At 42.8% G+C, this 21115-nt stretch overlaps 1 protein-coding gene across 3 annotated transcripts in view; it reads left to right on the top strand.

Annotated features, from left to right (window-relative positions):
* Positions 1-21115, top strand: part of LOC146071279 (scaffold attachment factor B2-like) — a 51546-nt gene that overhangs the window by 12860 nt on the left and 17571 nt on the right. For all 3 annotated transcript variants that reach the window (XM_083179434.1, XM_083179433.1, XM_083179432.1), the window contains exons 7-13: positions 8818-8918; positions 11473-11622; positions 13105-13214; positions 14222-14337; positions 14698-14789; positions 16572-16708; positions 16899-17189. In XM_083179434.1, coding sequence (XP_083035560.1) covers positions 8818-8918; positions 11473-11622; positions 13105-13214; positions 14222-14337; positions 14698-14789; positions 16572-16708; positions 16899-17189 — 997 coding nt within the window. The remainder of the gene's footprint in view (positions 1-8817; positions 8919-11472; positions 11623-13104; positions 13215-14221; positions 14338-14697; positions 14790-16571; positions 16709-16898; positions 17190-21115) is intronic.

The raw sequence follows: 21115 nt of genomic DNA, 5'->3' as shown, positions 1-21115 counted from the left end.
TCAACATGTGACAGACCTTAACTGACTTATAAATTGTACCAAGGAATATTTTTGGTGTATACATTCCATATAGGGATATAGATGGTATGTAGAGTCTGGCACTTGGAAACTGAATTGATTTGTCATGGCTCCTCCCCTTCTGTACACCACCTAAATACTGTTAAATTGCCTGTTGGAGCTGGGCGGTTTCTTCAGGCTTACTTTTGTTTCCTCTGAGGCTGACACTAGCTGCAGGAGTGTATTGGACTACAAGGGCTAGCCAGCCAGGCTAAGATTGTTTAATGGACAAAAAGGCTCTTAAGAAGGGACATGATTAAAATCTATAAATACATCAATGGCTAATTCAGAGAACTGTCATGTGCTCTCTGCCTTAAAATATTGATGCACGTGACATGCGGGCATCCACCAAAGGCTGGAGGAAAGGAAATTTCACATGCAAAGAAGGAAAGGGTTCTTCAGTTAAGGCAGTTAAGATCTGGAATTATCTGCCAGAAAAGGTTGTGGCTGATTCACTAAATATATTTAGGAAAGGGTTGGACCAATTTTTAGCAGATAAATACATCCTTTAAATTATTCATAGAGGGAAGTACAGTAGGATAAATACAGTCATGGGCTCAGTGAATGCTAGAGAGGATACTATAATTTTAAAAATAGATTGAACTCTGTGGAGAGAGATATTCATTCTATCCATGCAGGATAGCACTCCTTAATGAGGTACAGCTTCTTAGGTGCCTTCCTAGGTACTCCAGGCATGGAGTCCAACAATATCACTCTGGAGGCAGCACTCAATAAATAAATCTGTCAAAAGTGGTAGCTTAAATCAACGTTTCGAAGCACATTTATTTAGCTTCTTCAGGACACAAATAGACAATGAAAAGTGTGACCATTATATACATACCAACAATCAGTGCATCCGGATGCCGTCTCCCGGTTATGTACAGCTGTGCAACACGATGACGTCACAGACACTACCACGCCACTGTTATTGAATGGCACAAGCAGTATGTCTGTCAGTGCGTCACTTTGTGCGTCGTCCGGCCCCTGTAACCTTGGCGACCCGACAGCAAAACATTTAAAAATTGACAGATTGTAATCAAAGGCGTACAAAAGGCATATGTTAACAGGCAAACCGTGGCCCCACTTCTCTGTACTCCATGCTAGTCTAGTACGCTGTTTCAGAATTGTGCTGAACATTATAAGCGTAATCTACCTCCATTGTATTCATAAAAAGCAGTGTTAACCCGGGGACTCATTCAGACTGATTGGTGCTAGCGTTCCCAGACCTTGCTTCACATCTTAACAGCTTCAAAGACCGGTTACCTGTCCTCAGAGGCAGGAATGTGATCAATAATGATACACTTGAGTGTTACTATGCTGTGCTTCACCAAGAACAAATGACAAGCCAACGGTTGGTTGCTCCCACGTTTTTGAAATGCTGCTTTAATCGAGGACCGATGTCCAGTAAATTGTTTTAATGTTCTTTCAGTTTTTCCTACATAGTTAAATGAGCGTGGGCAAGTTAACATATAAACAATATATTTATTTGTACACGTGACCTGATGGCAAATAGTGAACTTCCTACCAGAGTGGGGATGCAGGAAATCCATGCTTGCTGTCATAGAACGGCAGGTGGTACAATTTAAGCACCTATAACACACATTATGTGGTCTTAAAAACTGTTAGTGATATTGGTCTTCATCACCATATCCCTCACATTCCTCCCTCTGGTAAACCAGCTCATAATGCTTGTATTATGGAGGCCCAGAGCATCATCTGATTCGATCATGGGCCACAGATCTTTAGTAATCCTGCTAAGTTCAGGGCTAGCTTTATTGAAGTGGTTAACACAAGAAAAACTATTGATTGCCTTATCTTTATTCCTGTACTCCAGAAGATGTAGAAATATACTATATTTTCTATACCCTTAAGTAGTAGTGGGGCTGCATACTCCCTTTTCAAAAACTTCTCAAACATCTTATCTATTTCTCTTTTTGCCAATACATCATTGCTACATATCTGTTTCGCCCGTATAAATTGTGAATACGGCAATACGAAGTTGAGACTCTGGATGAAAGTTGGATGTGTGCAAAATGGAATTACGTTCTGTTTCTTTGAATACACTTGTGGTAACATCACCCTCGTGTACTAAAATCTGAACATCTCAAATTCACTGAGTATTAACTGTATATGTTAATTTCACTGGGCTGTGCCATTTGCTGACCAGATTAATACAGTTTGGACCCTCAAGGTAATGATCCATTTGTGCATGCGTCAGTTTGGGACATTTGTCTCTTTCAAGGTAGTATAGTTTGTCATTTTCCATTCCTAGATTCTTCAGTTGGTCCTGCTGTCAAAATTGGACAGTTCTTGTCTGTTTTAGATTTAAGGAGCCCATACACGCTCCGTTTTGCGGTGGCTCTGTTTTGTACTATGCGATGCACGCTCCCGCGCATCACACAGTACGGTACAAAAAGTATGTGCTGCACATACTTTTTGTACTAGCTACACATCGCATGCACAAGGCATGCAATGTGTACTATTTAAGACCCGAACGGATCCATTAAACGGACCGTGTATGGGCAGCTTAAGTCTTCTGCCTATCCTTTCTTTGGTTCCTAAACTCCAAACATCTCTGCACGAGTCCTACCTTAATTTTCTAGTTTTGAACTGTTAATGGATGCAAACCTCTGGGCCTGAGAAGGTGTTGTGTTCCAATTAGTTATAGAGGAGTTTGGTCTCCTCAGGTGCCTCTGTTATCCTGGAACCGGGGCAGTCTACAATGCCTTTGTGGTAGCTCAAAAGCATTTGCATTTAAGTCCAGTTGGTAGACTGAATGCCGTGACTTATGCTAAGCCGCAAGGGTGCACGAAGAGTGCCATGGCCAGGGAAAAGCTGGTACTATGATGCTGCAGCGAATAACTTCTTTGACGTATTATCTATTAGGTTTCCTATTGGGGAGACACATTCTTAGCCATCACAATGCTCACCTGGCAACATTTTTAAGGATCTGTTATCGAGACTGGGCTAGCTGGATGTAGAACTCATGGTATTTTTAGCTAAATAGGCTTTTTTTTTTTTTGCTCTGGACTGAGAGTCCTGGGAACAGTAGCTGTGCTTGTACTTTCAGTTATGCATAATCACTTGAAACACTTAACGCTTTTGCCTCTAGTTCCACACCACCTTAAATTGGCTTTGTTTTACGCAGTGGCTGTATAGATTGTATTCAAGTAAGGGGAGGTTTAGTTGCTGGTGCAACCAAACAAAGTAATTTCTTAGTGGAGGCACACTATTTTTAGTATATCACATTAGTTACAATAATAAAACCTAACATTTATTTATGCTTTGTTAAAGCGGGAAGGAATTCTTTTTATTTGCAGTTTTTTTTTTTATATAGTGCAGCTTATTCCGTTGTGCTTTACAATAGGAGACAGTGATACAGCAATCTGGGTATTTACAGAGTCAAAGGTATGAGGGCCCTGCTCGCAAACTTACAATCTATAGGGAAATAGGCATTAATACATATTCTTTATTGCATTAATTCCACCAGAATGCAAAGGTTCCTGGTGTGCTTTTCCAGTTTAACCAGGGGTCCAGTTCCAGTTTGGCCAGGGGTCAGGAGGATGGAAATAGTGAGTGGATATATGTGGACTGTACAGTGGGGATGTGATCAGATTGGAATGGAATATGAAGGTTAAGTGACTGGTTCTGGAATTTAATAAGCTTGCCTGAAGAGGTGAGTTTTCAGGGAACGCTTGTAGGTTTGGAGAATGGATGAGTCTTATTGTGCTTGGGAGGGCATTCCACAGAGTGGGTGCAGCCCGAATAAAGTCCTGCAATCGGGAATGGGAGCGAGTAATGAGTGTGGATGAGAGATGTAGAGGTCGGGTGGAAGATATTTTGAGATAAGAGATGTATGTTGGTGTAGTTTGGTTTATGGCTTTGTGTGTAAAATTTTGTATAGAATACAGGTAACCAATGAAGTGACTGACCGTAGCTTTTCAGACGATGAATGTCTAGCAAGGAAGATTAGCCTCGCAGCTGCATTCATGATGGACTAGTGGTGAGAGTCTGTATTGGGGAAGGCCATAAGGGAATTATTGCAATAATCCATGCATGAGTTGTGTGTAAGGTAAGGGTGAAATTTTTAATTTTTGGTACTTATGTTAGTTGGGCGCCCACTATAGTTAGTACGCTTATACCCCCACTATCCATGTCGGCATGGAGTTGATTTTATATAGCGTAGCGAGCAACCTTGCCTGAACTGTGGCGAGCGGATACGTAAAACTAAGCAAATGGCTTAGTGGGTGCCCAACTAACATAAGTACCAATATTTTTTTTCTCCTTCGGGAGACATCAGGGGCCACAGCGTTACAGTGGGTAGTAAGGAGGGAGAGCACTCCTCCAGGCCAGGAAGCTCAGTTTTTTTTTTGGGTGCTGGCAGGAGCTAGAGGGGCTGCTATTTTAGCAGCCTAACTGCATTTTCTTTTATTTTTCATTTTTCTTTTACACTGACCCTATCCGTGACAGAGCAGCAGCACTGGGGGTCTGCACAGACCCCTGTGCTGCTGGCTCCATCACCCGGGTCCGGAGCTGCATCGCCACTCATGGGTGGGGACCTGCAGCGGCCCCCGGGCACTGGGGAGCATACAGCCGCAACCGGACGTCGGGAACCTGACCAGGTAACTCGCTCCCCGCTGGGAGCGCGCACGATTGCACTTGCGGGGCATTGCGGCTGCAGCAGTTCGGCAGTGGGGACACCACTGACAAGCGGACGACTGGTCCAACACTCGCTCCCGCTGGACCAGGCAAACAGAGATGAGGTCATGAAAAGTGGGTGTTGACTGCTCACTGCATTGCATTAACCATGGCACAAGTATATGTTGTAAACACATTTTATTGTTTTTTATATACTGGTAGGTATCAGTAGCCTCTGGTAGCCTCACATGGCTGCCGGAATATTTGCAATGTTTGAGTACACTGTGGCATCTTTTGACTGTCAGTCATATTTGCTGATCTCCTCCTCCCCTCTCACTGCCAGCAGCTCTCATTTCTTGCTCCTTCCAGTGGACCATGCTGTCCTTTCTTCAGCTCCCTCATGACCTTAGCGGCCAGCCCCGGTGCCATGCCTTCCCAGCCCATCCGTGAGGCCCATCCTCACAACCAATCAGTCAGCACCCAACCAGGTGAGCCAATCAGTGCCTACAATGTGTAATCACAAAAACCCAGGTCGTACCCTTTAAGGCAGCCGGCGACCCAAGTTTTGGAATTCAGACCTGGAAAAACCCTGGTAAATTCCAGGGTTGAAGCCCTGGTATTTTAGACCCGGGTTGATCCTTTCAGACAGGTCCAGGAGGGTAGACCCGTTTTTTTTTCTGTCTGAAAGGGGTGTTATACAAATAATAAAGATAATGGCTTTACTTTAGTAATTTCATCATGGTGCATGAGTAAATCATACCTTTGGCGCTAAAAAGTTGAGGAGCAAGTTCTAGAATGCCGACAGGCTATTGGTAGTAACAGAAAAATCAATATTAAGCCTTTCTGATGTGATTGTAGCCTTGGTCAATGCTCCACAACACCAATTTAAACAAATCTATATGGCAAGAGCAGCAACACCATCTCCGACGCTACACACAGCTTTAATTGGTCACCTCAAAATATAATCAGTGTACATAATATGGATGTGGATTCTTCGTGCAAAATCACATAACCAATTGGTGTTAATGTGTGTAAAGATAAAGGCTGGACGTTCCTATCACACCACTCCTTCTGACATCAAGTGATCGGATGGGTGAGATGGGGAGGGAGGATCCAGGGGGAGAGAGAAGTTGGAGGGATACCACTCCATTTGCAGTGTTAAGCAGCCCCTGATGCCAGAGGATTGCAGGGACTGGATACACTGCTAGAGTGGGGACCCCCACACAGAGCAATACCTGTTGATAGAACATTCAGGTGTGGAGAAGCCTGTCAGCAAGGACAAGTTATGTTCCCCTAGTAGCAGGGAGCCGCCTGTGGAGTTCGGAATGCATTTTACCACGTGGGCTTGTTCACCTGTAAGCCTGACTGTATAGACTATATAGAAAGATCATTGTATTCCCGAGGTGGCCATCCCAGTGATAATGCCTCTCTGCTTGGCATTACCACTGCATTGGGATGTGGGGGTTTTTAGGTTTCCTGGTGCGTGGACACTCCATTTCCCACTGGTCTTGCCCCTTTTTAGTTTCCCCAGGTGAGACTGGAATACTTGAAGTTGCACTTGACTGCTTGGTCCTCTTTCCTGCATCATCTTTTTGAATTGCTGGCATTCTATGAAAAGGGTTCTCTGTAGCCCCTGTTTCTTCCCACAGCCCAAGGGGACTTTGCTCATTTTATTTTCATTACTTTTTGAGTAGCTGCACCTCAAGTATATTACTTGAAGGCATTCTTCTTTCTGATGGTTGCATTTGCCTGATCAGTCTCAGAGCTGGGTGCCTTATCCTTTTGCAGTTTTTTCATGATGACCAGGGCAAAGCACCAGAACAAACCCTCCTTGATGAATGTAGCCTAAAAGTTCCACATTAATTGGTAGATCTCCACTGCCTGGGTAAAGCTGGTGCATTCCAGACATTGCCCACTCCAATCATTTGGTTGCTGCTTTAAGGCCTCTGCTGCTCAACTTTGTAGGGAGGCTACTTGTCTTAGTTGCATGGGTTTGCTACATTTTATTGTTGAAATCTTGTGACCAGAGAGTTGAACTTTGGGAGCCAGGTTCTTCATGTGGCTACGGAGTGAAAACTGAAGAACATCACCAGTTTATGGGGTTAAATAGATATTATTGGTAATAATCCAAAGGGCGCCCTTCCAACACTTTATTCTGGATTTTTTTTTATGCTGTTGGCTGGTTTTCCAAACTGTTGTAGTGACTTGTTAAAGTGTTTCCATTTATACCCCTTTTACACCAAAATCCCTGGTCTGACCCTGGTCTATGAACACGAAAGTTTCCAGGGTCGGACCCTGCTTCATACCCCATTTACACAGCACTTCAACCTGGGTCGGACCTGGGTCTGCACCATTTACACTGAACCTGGGTCAGCCCTGCTTTCCCCTATGGATGACATTAAAAATGTCAATTTTAGGACTGATAAACTGCCAGCCAACCTTCCCTCAATGATTTAAATAAAAATTAAAAGACATGAAAAGTTAGCATTGAAAAATGTTGGTTGGTTTATTTAGCAAAATATTTTTTCAAAAAGTTATATTCAGTGCTCAAGCCTACATAGTGGTATAAAAGTGCAGCATCACCCATGTGCTCCCCCCAGTCCTCTGCCCCTGCAGCAGCAGTCAGTTGGTCGACCTAAAGATGGTCGACAGTCATTAGGTCGACACCACTAGGTCGACATACTGCAAGGTCCACATGGGACAAGGTCAACAGGTCATTAGGTCGACACAAGCATTAGGTCGGCATAGGATTTTTCACTGTTTAATGAGCCGACATATACCGACAGGCAGTATTTCATGCCCTAATATCCACTAGGGCAGTGATGGCTAACCTTGACACTCCAGCTGTTATTGAACTACACATCCCAGCATGCCCTGCTACAGTTTTACTATTTGGCCATGCTAAAACTGATGCAGGGCATGCTGGGATGTGTAGTTCAACAACAGCTGGAGTGTCAAGGTTAGCCATCACTGCACTGGGGCATTGTGGGAGAATAAAATAGTGTGCCGAGTGCATGGACACTTAAAACTGTCGTCATTCGGGTAAAAAAAAAAACCCAGTGAAAAACCCCATGTTGACCTTTTGACTGTCGACCTAGACCATGTCGACCTAATGCTTGTGTCGACCTAATGACCTGTCGATCTTATCCCATGTCGACCTAGACACCAGTCGACCTTGCAGTATGTCGACCTTATGACTGTCGACCATACAATCCATACCCCTCCCCCCAGCCCCCCCAAAACAAACATAAATGATTTCTGTAGGTAGAGTATATATCCCTTAAAAAATGAAGTCACTGGAGTGGGAGGCACATCACGCACCCTCCTCATTTAAGCTTTTGGTCCCACTACTGCCTGACAGCGCTGCATCCTAGAGCCAGATAGGGTTGTGGCAGGTCCACCTGTGGAGTGCCAGGTAGCAGCCTGTGTGCACTGTCCGCACGGGTTGCTGTCTTCTGCTGCTGCAATGCACTGTGGAACGCATGGTACTGACTTACGGAAAGGCGTCCCATGCTTCTGGTATCCTTTCAGCACTAGCCAGATGTCCCGACCTGGGTTGGGACCATTTACACCGCTCACGACCCAGGTCCGACCAGTGTTCAACCCTGGTCAGGACCTGGGTAGAAGACCAGTGTCAATGGACCTGGGTTGGTCCCATTTACACCAACACTGGCCTGGGTCCGACCTGGGTTTTTCGTTGGTGTAAAAGGGGTATTAATCTTAACTGAGGTGATAGGAAGTGCCAGGAAGTGCCATGTCAAATCAATTTATCTTTACCATGCAATGCTTGACAACACTGTATAATCCCCAGTGTTTTCAGTGTCCATCATGGAATCTGAGAGAGCTTTTACAGGTAAGTTCCAATAATCCTGTTTTTCACTAGCTTAACCTACTAGGAAGCTATGGGTGAACTTTCCTATACTGCTGTAAGTAACGGTCTATAATTACCAATTGTGGACAATTATTTTGCTTATTCTCCTGCACAATTCTGGAAAATGTGTTCTCTGGTTATTGACCTTACGGGTGTGCCTGTTTGTCAATTAATGTTACCTTTTTAATGCTGTAATTTGTGGCACAATCTCAAACTGCATCCACCTCACTACTCTTCTCTTTATTTGTTAGTGCAAATTGATGCCAACATTGGTAAAAATCTTTGGGTGAGTGGGCTTTCGTCTACCACAAGAGCAACAGACTTAAAGAACCTCTTCAGCAAATATGGAAAGGTACGTTTTTTTGTTTTTCTCCCCCTGTCATGTTTTCTATTAATCTTGAAGCAATTCCTCCTGCATGCAAAGTTGTGTTGGGAAGACTTTTCCCTTTTTGTTTTTAGTTCTATTATGCTTTTTGGGTCTAACTGCAGAATATCAATAGGTGCATGTATATTTTATATAGATTTATATACAGTGGTTGAAGTGGAAACTTTTACATGGAGGTATGGAGAAGTGATGGTTGTAGTTATGCATATGCTCCGAATAAGCGGATGTGGCTACTCAAAAAGGGTTCTGACACTAGAACACAATAGTAGACCCCTTTATACTTGCCCCGTTCACATTATTTTACACGGAATAAGTCAAAATTCACACGATTGAGAAAATCATGTTATGCCACAATTCGCGTTCTGCTACACGATAGGTGCACCCAATTTGGTGGCAGTTGAAAATGAGAGCTGGGTGCAACCTACGTGGGCGCCTGGAGTGGCGGCAGTGGTAAGGGGACCAGATATAGAGAGCTCTAAAATTCTTTTATTTCAGCAAATAGGAGTGGAGAGGTTGCCTTTGGCAACCACTCAGATTTGAAGGAACATTTATTAAGTGTAGTATTCACTCTAGGATTTATTTATTATTGCAGCACACCATAATGCCCATTACGCATGATGGTGTACAGTGAAAGTTCTCCACGGCACGGTGGGGGGCAGCATAAGGGCACACAGTGCCAAACACAAAAAGGGCAGGATGCATTGAGGTTTTAAAAATGGGCAGGGTGCGGCACCCTGCAAAAGAAGCTTAGAGGGAACGCTTAAGTGCATTCAGTAGTTATATAGGTAGCCGCACTTTAAGAATCTACCCCTTGGACAAAGTAATGTCTGGCTTTGGTATGAACATTCAAAAAATGGTTAAAATATTTTGCAGCTATAGTATTTTTAGGAGCTATAAAGACTTAAGGTGGCCATACATCAGAAAGATATTGTACCCAATCATACAATCTCAACTGATTGTAAGATGGATTGTATGCAGATTGTGTGCACATCTTATGTACATAATCATACAATCAATCAGCAGATGGATTGTATGACATTGTAAGATGGATTGTGTGCAGATTGTGTGCACATCTTGTGTACACAATCATGCAGTAGATGGATTGTATGATGGATTGTATGATGGATTGTATGATGGATTGTATGATGGATTGTATGATGGATTGTATGATGGATTGTATGATGGATTGTATGATGGATTGTGTGTAGATTGTGTGTCCAAAAACCACCAAGGACTGCCGGGGATTTCAAGGGAAATTGTACACAATCATGAGCGCAATCGATCTTAAGATCGATCTTTCTGATGTATGGCCAGCTTTACATTTAAAAAATCCTGGATGCTGATTACTTCTAACTACAGCATCAGAATGTAGACTCATCCCTTGTCTTACTGAATGAGAACATGGCTGCTCAGTGCTCTTGTTCATACAAACTGCCCTCACTGAGTGAACAAATTTCTACCCCATCAATTTTAATTGTTGCTCTATTGGGACACCCCTCTACTGCACGGGTGCAAGAAGAAAATGTTAGATGTGCGTTTTGACGCTATAACCAGGACTTAAGACAAGATTAGTTGCTATTTACTACTAAAATCTGTCCATCTGAGTGTGTGTATATAGCAATAGGTGCCCAATCAGAGCAACAATTAAATTTTAATCACCCCCTAGTATCAGTATGCTCAGTGCACATCATCGAAGGGCCTGGTCCGCCCTTATGAAGGGCCCACTCTAATTATTGAATGATGTACTATTTAGTAGCACATTAAATATCAGGTAGAATCGGTTCTTCATTGTCCATCTGCTTTAACATATATTCTTTAGTATTTGATGTAATGTAAATGATGGCTGACTATGCTAACCCTATTTTACTTTTGTCATTTTAAATGATTTTCTCCATAAATCTCAATAAGATTTCTCCATAAATTAAGGAAATTGTTTAATCTAGATAAGTGGTTCCCAACCCTGGTCCTCAGGTACCCCCAACAGTGCATGTTTTGCAGGTCTCCACACAGAATCACAAGGGCTATAATTAGCTCCACCTGTGGATCTTCTCAAAGGTGCCTGAATGAGTGCACATGCCGGGTGACCTGGAAAACGTGCACTGTTGGAGGTACTCGAGGACCAGGGTTGGGAACCACTGATCTAGAGTTTCCTAAATTATACCATTACAGTCCAGGTGTTAGGATGGCTGTTGAGCACATGTGACTTAATTAGTAACTTAGTCGATTTTTAGTTTATCCATCTGGGCTGAAGTATGAATATCCTAAAACCTGAGCTCTAAAGGCAGAACGTTTGGTTTCATTAACTTTTTTTTATGCCAGGCATTGACTTCTGCTTTGAATTGATACAGAATATTTTACACTTGCTAAGTTACTTCAGGTGTAATTAAGTCCTATGGCTATTTGTGAACTGATGACTGCTTTTACTGCAATATTTTGTACATTGTGAGTATGTTTAACATTCATTCTTAATGGTGGCACAGTCTGTAAAGGCCATTTTGTAATTTATTTTAACAACTTTTAGGTTGTTGGTGCTAAGGTGGTAACCAATGCCCGTAGCCCAGGTGCACGCTGTTATGGATTTGTAACCATGTCCTCGTCAGAAGATGCAACAAAATGCATTAGCCATCTTCACAGGACAGAGCTTCATGGAAGGATGATTTCAGTAGAAAAGGTAAGGTCACCTGGTTAGGCTTGAAGTGATGGTGTTCTGAAAGCAGAAAATAATGGACCAGTTGGCGGTCTTGCATTTTGACACAATATAATTTATATATTCCACTAACATTTCTGCCTTAATTGTGGAACATGCTTTGCTTATGTACTGAATATGTTTCACAGGTCAGTTAGGAATATTGGAAACTGATGTGTGCGGGTAGTGGGCAGTCAATCTCTGTTCACGCTGCCTTTAGTGCACCAAAATAGGAGAAACAAAGATACTGATATATGAAGAATAGGTGCACATGGGGCGCGGTGTCCCAAGAATGAAGTTGACAATGTGTGACGCAATTGAGGTAAAGTGTGCACCTATTCTTTGTAAATTATCGGAAGAGTATTGCCACAGTCCAGCATTTATGCCGCCTGTATATCACAATGCTGTAGAATTTCACGTTTAATCCTTCATGGAGTCTGATTTTCTGCAACCAAAGGCCCCCATACACTAGTTCAATTTGTCCGAAGGACAAGTCGAACCTGATTTCCCTGGCAGATCCCGGGAGGGTCAAATACGATTTGGCACTTGATGTGCCCTTTTTTACATGTGAGTAATCGCATGCAACTCTTAGGGAGCTACATTCAGGGGGGCTGGCCAGAGTTGGAGGGAGAATACAAATGATTGCTGATTGCAGCACATAAGATTGCACATGGGGTGCATCATGTATGAGCTCTGGCTCCGATTCGATGTGCACAGGACCGCAATTCGGATGTCATACACATGCGATTTGGGTCGATTTCACCTGATTGCTCTGCCCAGTTCGCTGAAATCAGGCCCATATCGCATACTGCCTTATGGCTAAACTGTTTCTGACAGGTTTGCGTGCCTAGCAAAAACATATGTAAAGCTGCCCATACACGCTGCTTTGTTAGCGTGCTTTCCGTGCTGTACTAGCACGGATCAAATCGCATTGCATGTGCACACGTTGTGCATGCAATGCGATTTGATGAACTAGGTACAAAAAGTATGTGCAAGCACATACGTTTTGTACTGTGCGATGAGGTGCGCGGGAGCGCGCACCTCAAAACACACATCGGGTCAGCCCTTATAGCAGCGTGTATGGGCTGCTTAATGCATTAGATGCTGAGTACAGCATACGTAAGGTTTCTTGAGCTTAAATAGTTTTTTAGATGTTGGATGGATGCGCTTTTTTTTATTTTTTTCCTGATGCTGGGAGGCTTAATTCATTTTGCCCATGTATGGGGTGACCATGTGCTATTTTGCCCATGTATGGGGTTACTAAAATATCAGGAAGGTTGATATATAGATAGATATATATATTTTTTTTGTGTTAATCTGTGCTTTTTGACTGGTAAATTTGTGCAATGTGTTTCCCAACTATAGCCGTTCTCCTTCAATTTGAAAACTTTTTTTAAGTGTGTGTGTATGTATGTGTATATGTATATAATATATATGTTATCTATATCTCTCGTTGTTTGACTCTAGGCAAAGAATGAGCCTGCTGGTAAAAAACCTTTAGACAAGAAAGAAAACGAGACCAGAAAAGAAAAATCTTTAAGTGGTGATCGACGGCACTCAACAGATAAGTCAGAAAAGTATGAATGCATTTGTTCATTTACATTATATTTTGGTTATACATTATTTATTGGTAGGCGCTATTCTCACTTCTGGCATACTTAAGGACCCTATACGCTATGTGACTTTTCCGAGGGGAGAAGTCGCATGTCCTTCATGTTTGGCAGGATCATATATGATTGTTCTATATTGATGTGGTATCAGCAGTAAACTAAGCATCCCACGGTTTGTCAATTACTGAACGGATGTCAAAACCACTTTTTTAATGTAAAAACAGAGTGGTGGACACCAAAGAAAGGCTTTGGTATACACTATGGCAATGGTTCCCAAACTCTGTGCCGTGGCTCCCTGGGGTGCCTCAGGACACTTGCAGGGGTGCCCTGGGTTGGTGGTCCAATTCCAACAAAAAATATTAATGGTGCATTATTTATTAGAAAGAACAGTGCTGATGGCTGCCAATCATAAAATGTGTACAAACAGAAGCAAACCCTGCCATTTACCACATAACTGACATAAAGAATCGCATATAAACACAATCTAATTAACTAAATTTTGGCCTAGGTGTGCCGTGAAAAATTCTGATATTCTAGGGGTGCCTTGATTAAAAAAAGATTGGGAACCCCTGCACTATGGCAATATGGCATCCTGTTTGGTAAGCATATACATTTCGCAATCAGCCAATTGCTATGTTTGTGCAGATGCCACAATCAGATAGGAATTTGAATTTGCTACACAGCTATGCCATTCTCCTTCAATTTGTGTACAGGTAGTTAGCTGGTTGTCAGCACACAGATCTGTGCTGCAGGGCATATGCAATATGTCTGAATAACGTTCTAGAGTAGTCTATGTATACACCTGCCGATGGCCTATAGATTTATCACCCGTTTGGTGCTACAGATATCTGTGCCTACCCCATACCAAGCTGTACATCTTTTATGGTTTTATGTTTAGTGACCTGGGCACAGCATTTTCATAACTACTTTTTAAGTAAACAAAAATAACAATTTGAAAACCTTATAACTTAAAGGTCATCCCCAAGCAAGAAAGATGAAGCATCTGATAAAGTTGATGACAAAAGCACTGATAAGGACAAGGAAGATCACAAGAGTGGAACATCTGATCGGTCAAGGACTAGCAAATCTGGTATGTTTGGTTTGTTAAGAGAAAAGAAAAACTGATGTAAAATGGACCTTTTGGAACGTTAAGGTGCCCATACATGGTGCGATGAACTGTTTTTAGTACTAGATTGCATTTTATCTAGTTCAAAAAGCATACAATGTGCTACAGCACCGTGCTTATTTTATATACGATGCAACCTAGCACTCAAAGCATGGGCAGCACATACTTGATGTGCGGTGCGATGGGTTGTGCACGAGATCCTGCATCTCATCGCACTACCCAGTTGCACCGTTTATGGGCACCTTTACACTGCTGTACTTGAGCTATGTAAGTGCCCAAAATGACTTCTCTCTTTTTTTTTTTTTTTTGTACCCTTTGCTCTAGGGAGCAGAGGAACAGAAAGGATAGTTGTCATGGATAAATCAAAAGGAGAGCCTGTAATTAGTGTGAAAACTTCATCTCCTTCAAAGGAAAGGGTAAGACTGTTAAGTGTGGTATGGTGAAAAGTCCTCTTATTACTTCAGTTCTCTCCCTGAGACATTTGGCAAACTTGTGTAAAAAAATAAAAAAAAAATAAACTTCAATTATAATTGGGTTACACTGAGATATAGATGATAGAGCAGTCTAATTAGTAAAAGGTTAGTCTTACTAAAAAGGCTCTTCCTCCCTTCTAAAGTCCACCCATTTTCTTTTTTTTTTTTGGAGTGTCCCAACATCTCAGGACTGAAAACCCTTTAACAATTGTAATATCACATAGGTAAATCCTAAATCTTTGGAAATCTAGCCTGATCCCATCTCAGAGGAGTACACAGATTCAGCGGATCTTTTCTTTAAAGATTTCTTAATTATACTACCAGATTAACTCTCCTTTTTGACTGTAGTGCTGGCTCATTTGTGCAAGAGCAACATTAAAGAATTTGCCCAATATTTTTTCTTCAATAATTTTCAAGCATTCCAGGGGAAGCTTTTGGCCAGATAAAACAGTTTATCCGCCTTGTTTAGTTAGCAGTGTCCTTGCATGAGAATGACCCTCCTCTGGTGGCTGTACATCCATGTAAAGGACTGGTCTTTCCTTATCACAGATGCAAGTCTGAGACATTTTGAGTGAGTGACAAGGCAGACCACCTTTTGCCAAGTGATGGAAAGACTTGCCTACCAATAAACATTTTTGTAATTTCAGACTGTTAATCAGGTCTAAATCTATTGTGGGTGCTTCGGGTCAAAGTGCAGTCAGAAGGGCGTTTCCTCTCTCTCCATTTACCCTAGTTTACTTTCCCTGCCAGTTGTGCTACTCTAGTGAACCTTCTAAACTAAAATGACAAAGGCATTGGCCTTGCAGAGACTTAAGTCAACCTTCAGATGTCAACCTTTGCATCTGTCACTGAGGCCAGATTTCCTCCACCATAGGTCCATTACTCCATAGTACACTTATCTCATTTATTTTATTTACAGTTTCTTATATAGCTATAGCGCAGCAGATTCCGTTGCGCTTTACAATAGTAATTGACCGCATAGCTGTTGAGACAGTCCTCTTGAAGGGCCAATGGGTTATATGATGTATTTCAAACCATGCTTCAGGCTTGGAAAACTGTCCTCCTTTAGTTACAGCCAGGTATGGATACAAATGTTGGTGTCTGTCACAAGGATTTAATGCCTCAGCTTTTATTTATCTTTCCCTCAAGCCAGCACTTGGAGAACAAGTGCCAGCATGTCCAGACACTAAGCTTTCTGGTTCCTGTAGTCTAACTGTAGTAAGACAAAAAGCCATTAACTTTTGCTTGGCCATGTTGCTTGCTGTTATCCTCTGCAGGTAAATTCTCTGGTTACACTGCCTCCCGTTCTGGAGGATTGTGCCGTGATCCCTCCAGATCTAGCACCACCACCAAACTGTTGGTGTGTTGTGCTGACTCGAAAAGGGGTCAGGCATCTGCTCCAGTCTCTGTAACCTACACACAATATAAGTTGGCAATGAGGTTTCCTAGTTTCTAAGCTGGCTATAAAACCAAGAAACTCGACAACCAGCCAGGATTGGGGGAACAGGTTGTCAGATATTGTGTACCTTCCAGTGACTAACTGGTCTGTTGGGAGTTGGATTTCCCAAGGATTGGACAAGTGTGCACCCAGCTCAACATGGACTAGATTTATGTCTGCTTCCTTATTGTGAGGGTTAATTTCTGCATGTTGCGCTTGTTAAATTTCCTGGTTGAGTGGATTGCAGTTCAAAACATGACTACAGTAATTTATTTTTACTATTTTAGAGTTCCAAGAGCCAGGACCGAAAATCTGAAAGTAAAGAAAAGAAAGAGATACTATCTTTTGATAAAATTAAGGAGCAAAGGGAGCGTGAGCGACAAAGGCAGAGAGAAAGAGAGATAAGAGAAATGGAGAGACAAAGGTATGTTGTAAATGCAAGATGGTGTTTTGTTCTTTTTTTTTTTGGTAAGGAAATGAACAGAGGGTTTTTTTTTTTCTTCCCTTTATCCATATTATGGGTGTATATTTTATAAAAACACATGCATGTTCCTAAATTAGTGAGTGGAAAATTGGCCCTCTTTTTAAAGTTTTATATTTATGTTGTGCAACAGGGAGCGAGATCGAAGAGTTCGCGAGAGAGTTCTAATGGTCCGTGAAAAAGAAGAGCGAGAGCGGCTAAGAAGAGAACGCATCAGACTTGAATTTGAAAGGGAGCGGCTTGAGCGAGAACGGATGGAGCGTGAGAGACTGGAAAGAGAGAGAATGCGCATAGAGGATGAAAGGCGGAGAGAGCAAGAACGTATCCAGAGGGAAAGAGATGAACTGCGCCGCCAGCAGGAGCGTTTGCGATATGAACTGGATCGCAGGCCAGGAGTGCGAAGGCCTTATGATGTGGATGGAAGGTAACTTTCATTTGCATGAAATCCCTGTTAAATATTTCCAAAGAGTACATTCAAAATTGAAATGTGAAATGGCTGCCTGATGGGGAGTGCAGGGACTCATGGAAGCTGTTCTGTCGAAAGTGCACCAAAATGATGGGGGAGAATAGAAACTGGTAATGGTCTGCAGTAATATGTGAAAGACCTAAAGTTATCACAAATTGAAGTATTTTAGTATTAACAATACTGTATACACAGTATTGGGTTGTTCTTAGATAAATTATAAGAAATGAACAGGCCTAGATAGAACTAATTTTTATTAATTAAGCAAACAGTAACATCTCGCAGCAGATGATCCCATCATAATTCTAAAATTAATCTTCGGGGATTTATTTACTGAAATGGGAGTTCTATTGCAGATGAGATGTTGCCCATAGCCACCAATCAGATTCTAGCATTGAGGAAGGTGCTAAATAAGTAGAATCTGGTTGCTATGGGCCACATCCCATCTTCAATAGAACTCCCATCTGTATATTTACCGCTATGAACGGGTTTTGAATATTTTTTCAAATAGTTTTCTAGGAATCTATTTTGTTTTGACTATTTTCATTGAAACATACAGCTCTTTTTAGATCTCCCTGAAAGCCCATAAAATGTTAAGTTAAGCTGGCCATACATCAGAAAGATCGATCTTAAGATCGATTGTGCTCATGATTGTGTACAATTTCCCTTGAAATCCCCGGCAGTCCTTGGTGGTTTTTGGACACACAATCTACTCACAATCCATCTTACAATCAGTCATACAATCCATCTGCTGTATGATTATGTACACAAGATGTGCACACAATCTACATACAATCCATCATACAATCAGTCATACAATCCATCTGCTGTATGATTATGTACACAAGATGTGCACACAATCTGCATACATTCCATCATACAATCAGTCATACAATCCATCTACTGTATGATTATGTACACAAGATGTGCACACAATCTGCATACAATCCATCATACAATCCATCTGATGATTGATTGTATGATTTGTGTACACAAGATGTGCGCACAATCTGCATACAATCTATCTTACAATCAATTGAGATTGTATGATCGGGTACAATATCTTTCTGATGTATGGCCACCTTAAGGCTTTGTCCAACTTAATTAGGTGAGTTGCAACTGTACTTTAAAAAATAAAAGCATAGAACACCATATGTAAGCAACTAAACCACACTTGAGACAACCTCTCTCTCATACTGCTTCTCACATTCTGCCAGGGCTCGCCTGCCTGTCATCTAATCCATTTCACTTGCTTAATTTTCATTTCTATTCTCCATTGCAAAATACTCAGCCACCTTTATGCATAATCTGGCTACTTGCTCCTAAACTGGCTTCTTATGTCTTGTGTAATCTTGTTAAAACAAATCATCCAAGCCACTAGGATCCCAAGATTTTGAAATTCAGTTATTGACCATTTATTTGTGACCCATCAGTGTTAGACTTCACATATTCCTCTCCTGCCTTAAATATTTAATCTGTGCTACGCTCTGTTAACTGTCACTACATTGTTTTAAACTTAAGAATTGTTGTTGTATTTCCCCACTTTACAATGCTGCAAAATGTGGACCCTGATAAACAATGTTAGCTTGTAGCTATTACTGCCAAATTATCCTATAATGGAATTGTAATTCTGACAGCTAAAAAGAGAAACTGCCTATTCTCTTTTGTCCAGTCCGGTGACACAGCTAACCTTGGGATGTAGGAGGGTCCGCAGGAGCCAAGGCACCTATTGCTGGAAACTTTCCACTGGCTGCAGGCTCCTCCCCTTCTGCATTCCATGATGCTCCAGTTTGTTTTAGGTGCCCACAGCAGTAGGTGCTTTGCTGATCGGCTGCTGCCACAGCCGGCTTTTTTACTGGATTTTTTTACTAGATCAGCTAGGTTTTTATTTTATTAACTATAGTCTAGTGCAGGTTCTTTTACACCAGTGTACTGCTTCTAATAGAAGCTAGGCACACAGAGCGCAACAGAGGCTGACAGAAGCGCGTCTTGTGTGCAGGGGTGACTGTCTGTACCCGATGCACAGCGCTTAACCCCAGCTTTGCTGGGGTTTGCCTGGGCCCCGGGAGCGGAACTGGCTCCTTACAGAAGGCGATCATGGGGAAGGACCTCCTGCGATGGCGGGCGCCATCTTGGAAGGGTTTACAGCCTGAAATCCCTCCGGGGAAGGCTGTTACAGGAGTCCTGCGGGACAGGTCTTTAAACTGCAGTGTTTGCGGGATTAAAATTACATGTGAACAGATGGACCAAGGGGACCTTTGCCCTTTTAAATCTGTGCCCGGCAATGCGCATGCCCAGGGGTCTGAGCAACTTCAGCCAGCGTGGGCAGCAGCCTTGGGGAGGTCTATGAATGCCCTGGTGAGCCCCTCAATAGGCAGAGGGACAGTTTTATCATGTCTCCTGGCCCCAGTTCTTCCTCCCAAAATTCTATTTGGTCCATTGCTTCTGCGCAAGGAGACCCAATATTGTTACAAGTCATTCAGGACACTGCGCAGGGGGTACATAAAATGAATGCACGGTACTTGTGTATTATAGCGGCGCCCCCGATGTTCATCGCGCAATGTTTTTATCGCATGCCATGCACCTGATGGCATTCGATGCGATTTTTGCCCCCTATGCGATGAAACATTGTATAAGCACCCAAATGGGTGCTTACAATGTTAAATGCACCCAAACGCCACCCCTCCATAAACGTGAACCCGAAGCGTGGCTAACGCAGCGGTACGCGTACTCCGACCTTTTTTATACCCCCACTATCCACGTCGGCGTTGAGAATAGAAAGCGTGACGAGCCACCGAGCCCGATATTGACGAGCGCACGCGGATACCTTCACAGGTATCCGCATCCCTTTGCGGGCTTCACAGGTATCCGCGTGGCTCGCTGCGCTCGACACACTTTCTATTCTCAATTCCACGCCGATGTGGATAGTGGGGGTAAGAAAAGGTCGGAGGACGTGTACCGCCGCCCCCTCGAGGGCTCACAACGCTTCGGGTTCACGTTTATAGTGGGGGTACGTTTAACATTGTAAGCACCCATTAGGGTGCTTATACAATTGTATGCCATATACAATGTCATACAATTTTAATATTGTATGACATTGTACAATATCGCGCGATATCGCATGCCGTATGGTATGCGATGCGATGGGCGCCGCTATAATACACAAGTACCGAATGCACTTATGGAGAAGTTTGCTAATACCTCTGATAGTCCTTCCTCTCTAGACGGCCTTCAGCTACACCTCCTCTGTAAGCAGCAGATGATGGTGTGTGTGTGTGTGCAGATGATTTATCTGGCTGTAAGACGGGCTTTAGATGTCAGAGGAAGTTACGATTCAGGCTCATTGTATCTTTAAGAGAATGTGCAGAGAATCTGTCACTTTCCCTTCAGACCCCGGTATGGTCTCATTGTTAGGGGAAGCTTGGAAGTTCCCTGACAAAGTTGTCAATGTCCAAGAGATATGCAAATATGTATCCCATGCCTGAAGAGCATGTAAAATTGTGGGAGAAAGTCCCGTTGGTAGATGCCCCAGTGGCTAGATTGTCAAAGGCCACACCATTACCAGTTCAGGGTAGTGCAGCCTTTAAGGATCCGGTGGATAAAGTGGAAGGATGCCTAAAACAAGTTTTTGAGGGAGTGGGATTTACACTCCGCCCCATTATTGCCTCAGCTTGGGTAGCAAAAGCTATGATTAAGTGGCTGAGACTTTGGGAGATCAGCTGCGGCCTAATTCTGAGGCGCTTATCCTGGAGAGAAACTCAGGTGTGCTGCAGAGTACATCACTGAGACTGGGGAAGAAGGCACCAAAATGGCGTCCAAGGTCTCCGCCACTTCTGTGCTGAAGGCCTGGGAGGCTGACAGTGAATCAAAGAAAGCACTGGAAACCC

The sequence above is a fragment of the Crinia signifera genome, chromosome 1 (genome assembly GCF_055691185.1).
Source record: "Crinia signifera chromosome 1, ASM5569118v1, whole genome shotgun sequence".
Classification (NCBI taxonomy): Eukaryota; Metazoa; Chordata; class Amphibia; order Anura; family Myobatrachidae; genus Crinia; species Crinia signifera.
Note: the sequence above shows the minus strand (reverse complement) of the source record. Positions and strands in the feature narration are given on the sequence as shown.